This window comes from Pyxicephalus adspersus, chromosome 2 (assembly GCF_032062135.1).
Source record: "Pyxicephalus adspersus chromosome 2, UCB_Pads_2.0, whole genome shotgun sequence".
NCBI lineage: Eukaryota > Metazoa > Chordata > Amphibia > Anura > Pyxicephalidae > Pyxicephalus > Pyxicephalus adspersus.
Genome location: NC_092859.1, coordinates 143,403,737 through 143,418,933, shown reverse-complemented (window position 1 = coordinate 143,418,933; position 15,197 = coordinate 143,403,737). Strand labels below are relative to the sequence as shown.

At 39.2% G+C, this 15,197-nt stretch overlaps 1 protein-coding gene across 1 annotated transcript in view; it reads right to left on the bottom strand.

The window, feature by feature from the left end:
* Positions 1–13,642, bottom strand: part of FAM174B (family with sequence similarity 174 member B) — a 38,374-nt gene extending 24,732 nt beyond the window's left edge. The window contains exon 1 of the mRNA XM_072402689.1: positions 12,977–13,642. Within this exon, the coding sequence (XP_072258790.1) occupies positions 12,977–13,266 (290 nt within the window). The 5' untranslated portion in view covers positions 13,267–13,642. The remainder of the gene's footprint in view (positions 1–12,976) is intronic.
* Positions 13,643–15,197: the final 1,555 nt, after the last annotated feature.

Genomic DNA, 15,197 nt, shown 5'->3' with positions numbered 1-15,197 from the left:
TAAGCCAGCATTAAGAGTAGCTCATTCCTGAGGCTGGGTTGTTATTTTTGGTTTAAGTAATCCATGATGTTTGCTGTAATAGAAGAGGCCTCACATCCAGTGACGTCAACACTGTTTATAGGAAAAGAACAAGATGAAACAGCAACACATTAACTCTCCTTTGTCATACACAAGCTGTGCAGATTGGTCCTCTTCCAAAAGTAGTTAATTCTTTGTGCAACATACAAAACACAGAGAAAAAAAATCAAATTCTACACTCACAACACTCAGGTTATCCTTTTTGAAACAGTCATGAAGCATCACAAAAAACACAATGCGCAAATTGCAGTATTGATCAGAAAGCAAATACAAATTTAGTTTCCTAGAGCCAGTTGTGAATGATTTTGTCTGATGGGTTTGCTTTGGGTTACGGCACCTCGACTTATTGAAGGAGCCACAATCAAAAGTATTTTCAGAATCTTTGCAGACTGATGGCAATAAAAAACAAAAATGAAATAAATATGGAGGTTGTGGGGTTCTATTCAGTGTCTACAACCTATTGAACCTAATGCTACGTGCACGTTAAATTTTTGTCATCCTTACCAACAACAAAAGACTAAATGCATGAAGGAGCGCTGTACATACAGCTCCGTTCTGCTCTATGGAGAGGGGAGCACGAACAAGCGGCACTCCACGGCACTTTCTCGATTTCACTTGCATTGCGGTTGTTCATCCTTCGTCGTTTGTAGACCTGCCAGGACGAATCCATGAACGACGTGTGATGGCCACTGTACACACATCAGATTCTCGTCCAATACTAGCCCTGAGGCAAGAATCGGACGAGAATCATTTAACGTGTGTACCTAGCCCAAGAACAATCTAAGCTAGATGAAAGGTAGGAGAGAGCTTATTGTCTGCTGCAATCCACATTCAGGTACCAAGAAAGTGAAAATGGAGCCACTCTAAATTAAATCATTAATTTAATTAAAATTTTGGCACCAGGCAGGTCTTTATTGCAGACAAAGACAGGCAATTGTCCCTTCTGTATTCAGTACTTTTATCTGCCTGATTGCCACCTATCTTGAAAATTTGCCAGGAACACTCGGCCTTGTGGGTGCTGGGAACGATTCCCAATCATGATGGCCGAAGATCAGGATGCAGGAAAAAAAAAAGGGAAAAGATGGTGGCACACAAGATGACAGAACAGGGACAGGTGAGGATTCCCAGGAGTTAGTTTTGCTTTAAGTGGTATCTGATTTGGAGAAATATCAGACATTCTGCAGAAAGTAACACATGACATCTCCACTAAGCGCTCTACATTGCATGAAGTCACTAGATTGCACAGCCACCCGCATTTATGTCCAATAAAAGTAGAAGAGGCCAGGCCTTATGTATACCACATAACAACTGCATGTTTTTTTAGTGTGGACACAGCTCTATATAGTGTACACTAAAGCACAAAAGCAATGAAAATGCATGGGCTTTCATTGATGACCTCTAACCATCCCTGTCACTAGACTGGGACAAGTATGCATGAGGGGAACATGGAGGGTTTGTAAAGTTATCAAAATCACAGTACTATAATCCTTGCAGATTGTTGCTAACTTTCTATCCAATCTGAAAATATCCAAACTGATTTGGTGCATCTGACTTGGTTCTTAGCAGGTCATAAATACAACCTTGGATTACAAACCACACATAAGAATTTACACTGTGTCATTATTTATATATCATTATCATAAATGTTCCATTTTAAATCAAGTATGGCCATCTCTATAAAATAAAAAAGTACTGGCAGTCTGCTGGTTTGGAGCATTCAGTTGTGTGTTAACACTATGCAAGGAGAAAACACATCAGCAATGATCTTAGAGAAGTATTTGTTGCCCCCTAGTAATCTGGGAAGGGTTATAAGGCCATTTCCAAATATGAAGTATATCATTGTACAAGAAGAGAGATTATTCACAAGTGGAAATCTTTGAGTTCACATCCCAGAAAATTCACCTCAAAAGCACACAAGCTACTTCTAAGACTCTGTAGGCCTCAGCATGTTAATTGTTAAAGGTCAGAAGAAAAACACTGAACATGTATGGCTTGCTTGTTTGGAAAGTTTGCCAGGAGAAATCCTAAATCCTATTTTCTTTAAAAATAACATGACAAAACAGATTAGATTTGTAAAGTGGCATCTGAACAAACCACAAGACTTCTGAAGACCAAATTGGAGATGTAGATCTATAATGTACAGTGTCACGCTTGGGAAAAAACAAAATGCTAATCAGCACACAAATTTCATACCAACTGTTACACATACTGGTGGAGGGTAATGATTTGGGCTTATTCTGCAGACACAGGACCTGGGCACCTTTAACACCATTAACTCTACCACAAACTTCTCTGTATACTGAAGTATTCTAGTTAAATGTGAGGGAATCTGTACAACAGCTAAAGCTTGGCTGAAATGAGGTCATGCAACAGGATAATGATTATACAACAGAGCAATGATCCCAAGAACATCAGCAAATCTACAACAAAATAGCTAAAATGAAAAGAATCATGGTGTTGTGATGACCCAGTCAAAGTCAAGACCTCAACCCAATAGAAGTCTGTGGGGGAAACTTAAGAGAGCTGTGCATAAATGAATGCCCAGAAACCTCAATGAACTGAACCAATGTTGTAAGACAAGTGGGACAAACTTCTTCCACTATGATATGAGAGTCTGATGAATCAATCATTCTCTGTATGACGAAGTTAATGATGCTAAAGCTGATTCCATAAGCTCTGGAATCATACTTATTTTTTCACATATGGCTCCTTCATTTAGGGTTCAATTTTGTTTAATACCGGTAGTTACACAGCAGAATCTGTTGTGTGTTGTTTTACACCCGAGGTTCAATTCAAAATTTAGAAATTGTTAAGCACCGTATTTATTTTTTATTATGTCCTGTTACATAAAAGCTTGGAATTCAAAGAAGGTGTACTTTCTTTTTCCCCATGGCTGTACATCCAAAGTACAAATGTATACAGACTTTAGCTACATGATCACAGAAGGCTTAAATTATACTCAGAACAGCTCTGGGTGAAATCAGGAAATGGGCTTTGACTGTGTGAAAATAATAAAATACATACAGCTAAAAAATGATGCGTTGTTGCCTATTAATAGCAAACGGTTGGGGTCTATGTCCAACCACAAGAGCAATTTCATGGTTTGCTGTCCTACAAATGAGCTTTGTGCAGAAACCAAATACTCTATCTTCAGGGACAAGAAGGCAGCCAGAGAACGTAAAAGACCCAATCTAGTACACAGAAAGTCTATCACAACATCCAAAACATAACAGCAAATATGTACTACATATATTTTTAAGATTGTTATGGATCAACGGCTACAATAAAAAAACTAGAACAAAGACAAATGAAAGTGATGGTTACAGCAACTAAACTGCACAGGGCTTGCCTTTCACCCCCACCGGCACGCATGTGGCATTGAAGGATTTAGCACATGGTACATGTACAGTGAGGGAATGAAGTATTTGATCCCCTGCTGATTTTGTACGTTTGCCCTCTGACAAAGAAATGACCAGTCTATAATTGTAACGGTAGGTTTATTGCAGGTGCGAGAAACAGAATAACAACAAAAGAACCCTCAAAAACCCAGTGCTCAAAAGTCAGAGCTAGATGTGCATTGTAATGAGTGAAAAAAGGATTTGATACCTTTGCAAAAGATGACTTGTTACTTGGTGGCAAACCCCCTTGTTTGCAATCACAGAGGTCAGATGTTTCTTGTAGTTGGCCACCAGGTTTGCACACATCTCAGGAGGGATTTTGTTCCAAGTAGTTCCCCGCTGCTAATCAAGATCGCCAAGGATCGCAATGAGGAGGAGAAGTAGGAAGAAGATGGTGGAACCCAAGACAGATCGTGGACAGGCGAGTATACACTGGGTGTAGTTCTGCTTTAAAGAAATAAATATATTTTTCTCACCAATCAAAGCTGTCCCTCATCTTCTTGTTGTCTTCTCGTTCCAACTTTATTTATCGCAGCCCATGCTGGGTATGTTGGCTGCATTTTGCATGAGCTGGACTCAAACAATCACACATTATTTTATTTTTATAATTACAGCTGCTTTTACAGGATTTCGAGTTAGATATGGTGAAATCATTACTGTACAGCTCATTATTTTCATTGCTGGAGAGAAAGCTGCAAAGTAAGATCTCCTTGCTTCATACATTCTCTGATCCTGCATTTGAGCTATTTCCTAAATTTTTTTCTACCAGTGATCAAATCACCAGTCATTGGGGCCAGCTTTGATAAAAGGCAGCAAAGTGATGCCCAGGATGGGCACTTCTAAAAACAGACACAGTGTGGAATAAAGACTCAGTAATCTGTGAATGAACAGCGTCGAGGAGCCTTCACTTTCACGTTCAACCACCCATCATTACTCTTTACTATATAAAATATCAACTGCAGTCTACAGAAACAGATACTTTGGGTGGTCATGTTAAATAAATAGCACCCATCCAGTGCCTGATAGTAGAACCACATAGATCCTGAGCCTCAATACTCATGAAAGTATCACAAGAAGCAGTATGTGGGGAACCAGATAACAAGGGCAGTAGAAACTGGAGACATTTTCTCACACTCTACAATTCGTTTATAACAAACCTATATTAACTTTTCCACAGATAAAGTTTCTTTTTTTTTTTTAAAGGCCGTAAGTTGTATTGCACTGGTTAGGGGCGCTAAGCAATCCCTTTGTGCTCCCTTATGGACCACAATAATTTTTTACATTTCAGACACAGGGCTAATAATATGACAACACCATTATCATCACTTATTGAAGTAATACATGTGGAACAAACACCAAAGCATATGAGGTGAGTTTTTACCTTGTACACCCCAGATCCCTAGCTGGTTAGGGATGGGCACACGTCATATCTGCTAACAAAAACTGCCCATCTATGTGTAATCTAAATAAGAAAACAGTAAAATATCTTTTACCATTTCAATCAGCAGCCATAATAATTTTCTATACAATCATAGCAACTGAGCAAGTTCTGGGTTCTGTAGTGAATTTCTGCTTTTGTATTTATAATTATTTGTTTTCAAACGTTTGTGCAGAACCTGAAGTTCAATTAACAGAACCTGTTACAGGAGCCTCATTTTTGATAAAATCTATAATTTTAAGATAAGTGTGCTCATATCAATATCTAGAAAGCTGTAGGATGCTGGAAAAGCAGAAAAGCCAATGGAAGACATCTGTCAAGGCACATTCACACTATTGGGTCCTTACAAGTTTAAACTACATACATTGGCCCTGATTTATTAAGACTCTGCAAGGCTGGAGAGGATACACTTTCATCAGTGAAGCTGGGTAATCCAGCAAACCTGGAATAGATCTAGTCCAGGATTGAAAACATCTGCTAACAAATAGCTAACGACTTTTACCAAAATGCATTCCAGGTTTGCTGGATCACCTAGCTTCACTGATGAAAGTGTATCCTCCTCAGCCTTGGAGAGCTTTAATAAATTAGGGCCATAGTCTAGTCTATAGACAATGGGTGCCCAGTGTTGAACCAAAATTTTTTTAAGCTGGGTGAGAAGAAATTGTAGGAGGGTGAAAGCCCCTGTATTGTAACCCAATTCTTCAGCAATCACCCACAACCAGCTGGGAGGACACTGAAAAGTGCTTGGTGGTGCACCCAGCTAAAAGGGGCTGGAGAAAACACTGGGTGCCATTCAAAGTGAAGCAACAGAGCCGATGTGGCATACAATGGAGACTGTAAGCAGTATGGATTGGCAGGAAGGTTGGGCATTGTTTACAGGGTCGTACCTGGGTCATTTGGCACCCTAGCAGCTCCCCTCACACACAGACCCTCTGTGTAACAAAACCGGTATTCTCCCTAATGCAAAATAGTGCAGGGAAGCGCAGTATAATGGCCATGGCTTAGAAATTCCATCACTGTGAAGTCCAGATGCTTGTTAGCAATGGCGTCATATTACCAATGTTGGAAACCAACCTCAGAGAAGAAACCACTGGCCACAGGAACAAGTAAGCTGTAGTTTTATCACAATTGGTATATATGTTTTCTAAATTCAATAGTACCCCCCCTAGCAACCTGTGTGTGGGGGGAGGGGTTGGGGGAGCTAGACATAGACTCCTAATTGACTGAGGTACGCGCAAAGAAGTAAATGATGAAGTGGATGTCGTGTCCTGACGCATTTCACCTAAATCGGCTTCCTCAGACTAATAGACATTAGAATATAAAGTTGAAGGTAGGTGGGTAAAAGGACTATTCAGAGGAGGAATGGTCAAAAATGACTGGCAAGGCACATCAGTTCTAGTGCTTAGTATTGCCTGTTGAAAAGTGTAGGATTTCCAAAAGGGCCGAGGCGCCTGATGGTCCCATCAGGTTTTCTTATGCCTACAATTGGAGCGATTTTAAAAAATAAATTCTACCAGGACCAGGTAATTCCACATCTCAGGCTTTTTGCAGGAATTTGCCCAGCACTGTATTCGCAGTCCATGCCGTGCTCATACAAAACTCACTAATAAAGATGCACAGCTAAGCTAAATGTTTTCCTAGATAGACAGGAAAAAACACAATGCTTGACCAGCTTTAATAATAACTAGAAGGGCTTGAATCTGGATATAATGAAAGTACAAAAATCAGCAGGGAATAAATTAAAACAAGGACATCCTGTTTCTGATAGAAGAATCACAATGTAAAACAAATACCAGGATTGTTTACTGTTCATAAGGGCACAAAGTAATCTGACAATATTTAATAAGCCCCGTGGTGCTTCGGAGAGATCCTCAACAATCACGGTCATCCTACAAGCACATGATGCATTGATACAGCCAGTGTATTATTCACTTATGTACTGGGAAGAATTAAAAACTAACCAATGTTTTAGAGTTTACTTCTTTATTCGGGATAAGTGCAATAATCCAGTAACCCCGGTAAAGCAGGTAGAAACCACTTCATCCATGGTGATCAGTTGTGATAAAAGTGATTGTAAAGCAATTTTCAGCATCATGGCTAACTATAAATAATTTTCTGAGCAAATACTTTTTAATTAATCTATTGGAAAGTTTTTTTTTTTCTTGAGGATCCTGAGTACATCCTGGTTCAGACTGACACTTCAAATCCGTCCACAATTCTTGTCCTACCTTTCTGACCTGATAAATACCCCCTAGCCGCTCTATTTGCTCCTCCGATGATCTAATAATGACTTCTTCACTCATAACCTCATCACACGTATGACTGCAAGACTTTTCTAGAGCTGTCACGACTCTCTGTAATGGTCTTTCACGTCCTATTCAGCTTGCTCTTACTTTCTGCTGCTCCTTTAAAATAGCACTCAAAATTCATCTTTTCAAACTCCCCTACCCGTCTCCTATCTTTAAAAATGCTCACTACTCACCCGCCATTCCATATCAACCCTCCTATTGTTTGCTACTTTCCCAAACTCTTAAATTGTATGTTTTTTCAGAGAGATTCCTCTCCTCCTCCTGTGTCACTATCTGTATCTGTCTGTCATTGGAATCCCCTATTTAATGTACAGCGCTGCATAATATGTTGGCACTATATAAATCCTGTTTATTAATAATAACATTAAGCTACAGCTTTGCAATTAGCAGTAGCTTTGTCAGTCAGTTGTGAACTCTTGGGTAAGTTGCTGGGCTCCCTATCAGATCTGCAGAAGGAATGGAAGACCCAACTGGCAGCCTAGGAGCCATGGGTGATTAGATGGGTGCAGTCATTTTTGGTGTCAGCTAACGTATACAAGAGAACACTGAAGCACCTGGACACTTATGTACTTGCATTCGCATAGTTTTATGATGGACATGCACTTTTCATGCACTGCACTTTTCAGGCAATGCATTTGATAATGAATTCAAATTTTACAATAGCACTACATATTAAGTCAAATGCCACACTAAAAAAAAAAATACTACTGTGCCTGTGCAGAAAACAAAAAAAAATCTAATACTAGAAACTTGTTCAAACCTATGGTTTTGGGGTTTCTGGGTAAATAACTACTGCTATGCTCATTTAAATGCCAAGAAAGGATTTGGAAAAGGTTTTGATGGGTGGTTTGCACTCATCAAACCCCCCTCTAAAAGAAGAGCCAGACCTGAACTGCAAATACAAGGGCGATGTGTGCAAATACATTGAGCTGCAGTGTAGTTTGCCAATTCCCGGGAACTAAGCAGCAGTTTGCTATATGCCCGGAAGTGGCTTACAGTGTGGTTTTCCACTGCAAAAGTGAAAGGGCCCTGAGGCTTCATTACCTCTAAAACAAATACCTGTATTGCGGTCTGTTGTGAGGTTGACCCCATTTATTAAAATAGGAACAGCACACATTGATTTCTATGCAATCTCCGATACCATGTGATGTACCAATACTATACTGCACATATTGTAAAAGAAGCTTAAGCCATGATGCCAAATAGGGTCCAGATACACTTTAAAAACTCTTTACATCAAAATATCAGACTGCAAAATCTGCAACAAAAACTGAATACCAAAATTGCTGTACCAAATATTTACACCTTTCTGATCCTATGGCCAACTTTAGTATTAACTGTTTGAAAGCTGCATACACCCATCTCAAGCTGCATCTTGCATCCCATCCCTATAATTACATGGTGAGAAAGTCAGCAGCAGCGCATAGACATGCCAATTACTGGCAGAGCTTGTCTAAAAAGTCTTTCTGCAGATAATTTGCACCTGTGTGGGCACCTAAAGGAAAGCTTTTTTTCTAACTGGTTATACAGGATTTGTATACCATATTACAGCATGTAATTGTACCTTATAATTAAAAATGTGTCAAGACACATGAAACATTATCATTGCTGTAAAAGGAAACTGGAAAAAATATATCCAACACAAGTCTTTACATCACTTAAATTGCATTCTAGAATAATTAAAAAAATGAATCTGTCTACTAAAAACAGACACTGAGGATTAGTAACCACCGGAATCTTTATATCTCTTGGAGAATACAGCAGTAATATCTTCCAGTTCCTCACCATGGAGACTTGCCTAACCAAGGCTGGAGGAATATCCCTCCAGGTCATCCTTTCTCAACCTATTTAACATGGGGAAACTATTGAAATAACTTTCAGGTCTCCCGGAAACCCGGATATAATTACTGACCCGAGAAACACAAACTACTCATTGCTCAAGGAACCCCCAGCAACCTCTGGAGGAACCCTGCTGTACCACTGCATTTTTTAAAAAGCACAATACATATTTTTAGATCATCCCTAGAAACCCCTTTGTAATGGCTGCACAAATAGGAAGATCTGTGAATGGCCTTGATTTATTAAAGCTCTCCAAGGCTGCGAAAGGGTACACTTTCATATGTGAAGCTGGGTGATCCAACAAACCTGGACTGGATCTGGTCCAGAATCCAAAACATTTGCTAGCAAATAGCAACTGACTTTGAAAAAAATCAATTTCAGGTTTGCTGGATCATTCAGCTTCAATGATGAAAGTGTATCCTCTCCAGTCTTGGAGAGCTTTAATAAATCAGGCCCAATGTCTCCTGGATGTTCCACTAAGGGAATAAAGACCTATAATTACCTTCCCAGTGTAAATGAAAATAAATAGAAATTGTAGGGCTTGTTCAAACCACAATACATAGAAAACAAATTCTCATCAGCACAATTTTTTAACGCACTGCAATACGCTATTAAACTGTATTTATATAGCACTAACATATTACGCAGCGCTGTACAGTAAATAGGGATTGCAAATGACAGACAGATACAAACAGTGACACGGGAGGAGGAGAGGACCCTGCTCAGAAGAGCTTACAATCCAAGAGGTGCATTACACATTGTGCAATATACTTATTTTAGGAATGTTTTTCTGTGTTTTTTCCTTCTTCACCTTTCTGTGGAACAAGATAGACCAGTGAGTTGCATTGACATGCACTGTAACAACTCAGGGAAAGAAAACCTACATAATCTACAAAACAAAAATGTTAAAGGTAGGCACATTATATCCTGGTATACTTGTATTTGGAATGCCACAGGTTTGCTCACCTCCGTCCTCAACAGGCCACAAACTCTACAATTTGGAAGCACAAATCATTAAGTCTGCGTTTGACATTTCTGTCCTACCTTCCCTGGTATGATCATAACATTGCAATGAGCAACATATTCCATTTATTCCTATTCAATACTACTGAATCGTACAATTTATAGGTGTTCTGACATTATGGGGTCTATTTATATAGCAGTGAGTCACACATTCAGCAACATTCTCATCACAACAATAATAAGTTGCCTCTGGAAGAAAAGAAGTTTAATCTCCGGATAAGGGAGGGATTTTTCACTGTAAGGTCTGTGAAAATGTGGAATCGTTTAAAAGTGAAAGGACATGCAATATGGAAAAGAATCTAACCCCTCATAGGGATTGAAATGACAGTAGGACATTGCGATGATATATTATCTCAATAACTAAGTTTAAAAGTTTTAGGAAGGCCAGCCTGGAGATAATCTAAACCCATGATAGGTATAACAATGGCAGTAGGACTTTTCCTCAATAAAATAGTATTTAGGTCATCCTAAGGCTTAGGACATCCAAGCTGGAATGACCTAAACCCACCATAAGGACTGCAATGACAAGGAGACACTACACGGACAAAAAAATCCTAATAAATATGTTTCTCAGTTATGGCACTTCCAATATAGAAAGGATCTGATCCCATGATAGGGATTTTAATGCCATCATGGCATCATGATGACATCAAATCTCAATAAGCAAGTTTCTAAGTGAAAGAACATGCAATATGGAAAAAAAGGATCTAAACCTAGGCCAGTGTGCAAGGACAAGAGGACATTATATCTCATTAAAATAAAGTTTTTAAGTTCCGAGACATCCAATATTGGAATATTCTAAACACACCATAAGGATTGCAATAACAAGGGGACACTGTGATGGCATCATATCTCAGCAGAAACATATTTTCAAGTTGTGGGACATCCCTGCTGCAAATGACACAGGTGATCATGCCAAGAAGACATCATATCTCAAAAAAAAAAAAAAAGTTTCTGTGATTCAGGACATCCAATATGAAAATAAAGGCATTGTAAGGATTGCAATGACAGTAGGACATCATGATGACCCCAGATCTCAATAAATACATTTACAAGTGATAAGGCTTCCAATATGGGTGTGATCTAAAGTCAGAATAAAGATAACAATGACAGGAGGACATTATATGTCATAAAAAACTTTTAATCAAATATCAATACTTTTTTTAAAGATCAACTCACCTAGTATAGAAATGATCTAAAACCCAGGGTAGGGACTGCAATGATATTGGGACATTATGATGACGTTATATCTCAATAAACAAGTTTCTCTAAGTTCCAGGACATGACATAAACCCACCATAAGGACTCCAATAACAAGGGGTGATAACATCATATCTCAGGAGAAACAAGTCTGTAACTTAAGGGATATACATTCTGCAAATGACACGGGCGATCATGCCAGGAGGACATATCCATAATAAAAAAGTGACGAGATCCAGGACATCCAATACGGAAAAGAATCCAAAGCCATTGTAGGGATTGCAATGACAGTGGGACATCCTAATTATTCCAGAACTCAATAGATAAGTCTATAAGTGACAGGACATGTAATATGAAAAAGGATCTAAACCTGTCATAGGAATTGCAAGGATGGGAGGACATTACAGTTCATTAAAAAAAAGTTTCAAAGTTTTAGTGCATTCAATATGGATATGATTTCAACCCACCATAAGGACTGCAATGAAAATCTGGAAAAAGCAATTGACAAATCTCAATAAATATGTTTCTTAGTTGTGGCACTTCCAATATAAAACTGACCTAAACCTATGATAGGGATTGCAGTGACAGTAGGATATCATGATGACATTTTATCTCATAAAAAAAAAAAAAAAGTTTCTAATTTTCAGTACATCCAAGCTGGAATGATCTAAACCCGCTATAAGGATTGCAATGACATCAAATCTCAATACATTTCCAAGGCTCAGCTTATCCAATATAGAAATTATCTAAACCCAGGGTAGGGACTGCAATGATATTGTGACATTACGATGACTTTATATCTCAATAAATAAGTTTCTAAGTTCTAGGACATGCAACATATGATATAAACCCATGATAAGGATGACAAGGTGACATTCTAATGACAATATATCCCATTAAAAAAGTTACATCCAAGGTAGAACGATCTAAAGCCACCATAAGGTTTGCAATGACATCAAATCTCAATACACAAATTTCTAAGTTCCAGGACATCCATGCTGAAATGGTCTAAAGCCACCATAAAGATTGCAATAACATCAAACCAATACACAAGGATCAGCTTATGAATAGAAATGATCTAAACCCAGGGTAGGGGCTGCAATGCCATTGGGACATTATGATGACTTCTCAATAAATAAGTTTCTAAGTTCCAGGACATCCAATATGGAAATGATATAAATCCATGAAGTGGATAACAAGTGACATTATGATGACATTACATCTAAATAAAAAAGTTTAAGTTTTAGTTCATCCAAGCTGGACTGATCTAAACCTACTATAAGAATTGCAATGGCATCAAATCGCAATAAATACATTTCTAAGTTGCAGGACATCCAATATATGATATAAACCCATGATAAGGATGACAAGGTGACAATATATCTCATTACAAAAGTTTAATACATCCAAGCTGGAATGATCTAACCCCACTATAAGAATTGCAATGATATCAAATCTCAATAAATAAGTTTCAAAGTTGCAGGACATCCAACATATGATATAAAGCTATAATAGGAATGAATATGACAAGGTGACATTATGATGACTTTATGTAAAATAAATAAGTTTCTAAGTTGCAGGACATGCAACATATGATATAGACCTATGATAGGGATGATAATTATGAAGACCTGCCATTGACATATTGGGGTTGCACAGCCCTGCAGCCTCCATTCTCCCCCCAGCAATACCTGAAGATTTTGACGACCAGACAGATGATGAGGAGGCTGCTGAATCCGCACACGAAGATGAATACACTTTTAATGGTTGGCATATATTCTTTGATGGAGCTGAACCGGGTCACCTTGGCGGTGTCGTTACCGTGCGTTGCTGGTGTCTGTGCGGTGCTGTTCCCATTGCTGCTAATGGGAGGGAGAGAATCGTCCTGCTCCCGTCTGTACACCGAGCTGCCCAGGGCTGCACAGGCGAGCAAACACACTAACAGGGTCAGCCCGGGAGCTGTCATGGTGACCCTCTGCATAAGGGGTGCAGGGACCGGGTTTACAATGGGAGGGTGCACGGTCCGGTTATAGGAAGGGGTGCACGGTGGGTCCGGTTATGGGAAGGGGTGCACGGTGGGTCCGGTTATGGGAAGGGGTGCACGGTGGGTCCGGTTGTAGAAGGGTAGGGGGTTGCACGCTTGCTCCGGTTATGGCGGTGGAGGCACTCTGAGCACCGGTAGTGGCGGCGGCAGGTGGACGTTTTCCCGGTGCGCTCCCAGCTGGATGCTCCTCGCTCGCTCTCTCCTCTCACTACAGGAAATGGAGCTGGAACCCGGAAGGGTTTTACACCACGTTGCAGAGAATCATTTGATGAGGGGCACATGAGAGGGCGGCGAGGATTGGGGACACTGACAGGGAAGACCTCCGCTGTATCCTGTCACCGTCTCCTAGCAACCGCCAAGGCAAAACAAGGCCCTGTAGTAACTCATATGAGGGACCACAATGGCTCTGCTGAGGGCCACACTTCACAAACAACCCCAGTACATTCACATACATGTGTTACAAATCATGGTTCTGACACACCAAGAAATATACAAAAATATCATTAATTGTGAATAAAAATATACATTTCAAACCTTAGCTTCTACAGAAATAAATCATTTGAAAATAGTTTATTGAGATATTTATGTGTTTGTGGTGTATATCTAAAATCCCCCCCATGTAATGTGATTGGATTTATATTGGTATACAATTTCTAGATTGTAAGCTCTTCGGGGCAGGGGTTCTCCCCTCCTCCTGTGTCACTGTCTGTATCTGGCTGTCATTTGCAACCCCTATTTAGCCTACAGCTCTGCGTAATATGTTGGTGCTATATAATCCTGAATAATAATAATAATGATATTGGTATTGCTGCATGTATTTTTATATCTCTGTACCCAGCCCTCCTTTGGACATTTTTGCCATTTCTGTGAAATAGATTTAAAGATTTACAATGTTGCAATTTAAAACATTTTTCTGCTGGTCAGCTATAAAGTGCAGCTTCAGAGCTGCTTCAGGATGAGCAATCCCGCATGGATCCCCGCAGCTGGCACCGCAGCGTTGCCTCTAAAGCGGACCTATCATGACATTGTTAACATATTATAAAAGGTTGGCTAACGCTTTTATTTAGATTGTAAGCTCCTCTGGACAGGGTCCTCTACTTCTCTGTCTTTTTCATTGTATTTGTCTTCTGCAACCTCTATTTAATGTACAACTCTGCGTAATATGTTGGCGCTATATAAATACTGTATAACAATAATATAATGAAAAAATGCCTTTTTTTAATTGTTCACAGAGGACTTCTTACATCTTTACGGCTGTAGCCAAAAAACTGGAGGTCACGTATCCCTGGAACTGCATGTTGCTCCTTCTGCTCATGCCTGATTTTAGATAAAGGGCTGTCCTGAAATGTAAAAACAAGTGCCGATCTCACACATACAGGGAGATATCAGCACTTTTTTATATACTTTTTCAAGAGGAAACGTCAGCAGTGCAAGATCGGGTGACGTAAGAAGAACCTGGAAGAAGATGGTGGCAGCTGCTGGTTCCTCTGTGCCAGAAAGAAAAAAACATTTGGGACGGCATGGACTAGAATCCGATTGTAGAGGGAATAGGGGCTCTTCGAAAGTAAAGGTGTTCTTTTTTTTTTAACCTCCCTGCCGGTCTAGTTATGTCAGTATTTTTATGCCAAAAGCGGTACATTGTTTTGCATGAAAATGTATTTTACATTGTAGGCCTATAATTCTTAGGCATAACTCACCAAAATATGTTCCATATTTAATAAATGTAATACATTTAATAATAAACTTTAAATAAAAAATCACAAAAATCTGTTAAAACAAGGGTGCATAAAATTACTGAATCCTGTATTATAGCTGTACAGTAGCATATATATTATATATATAAATATATTTATATATAATATAATTAT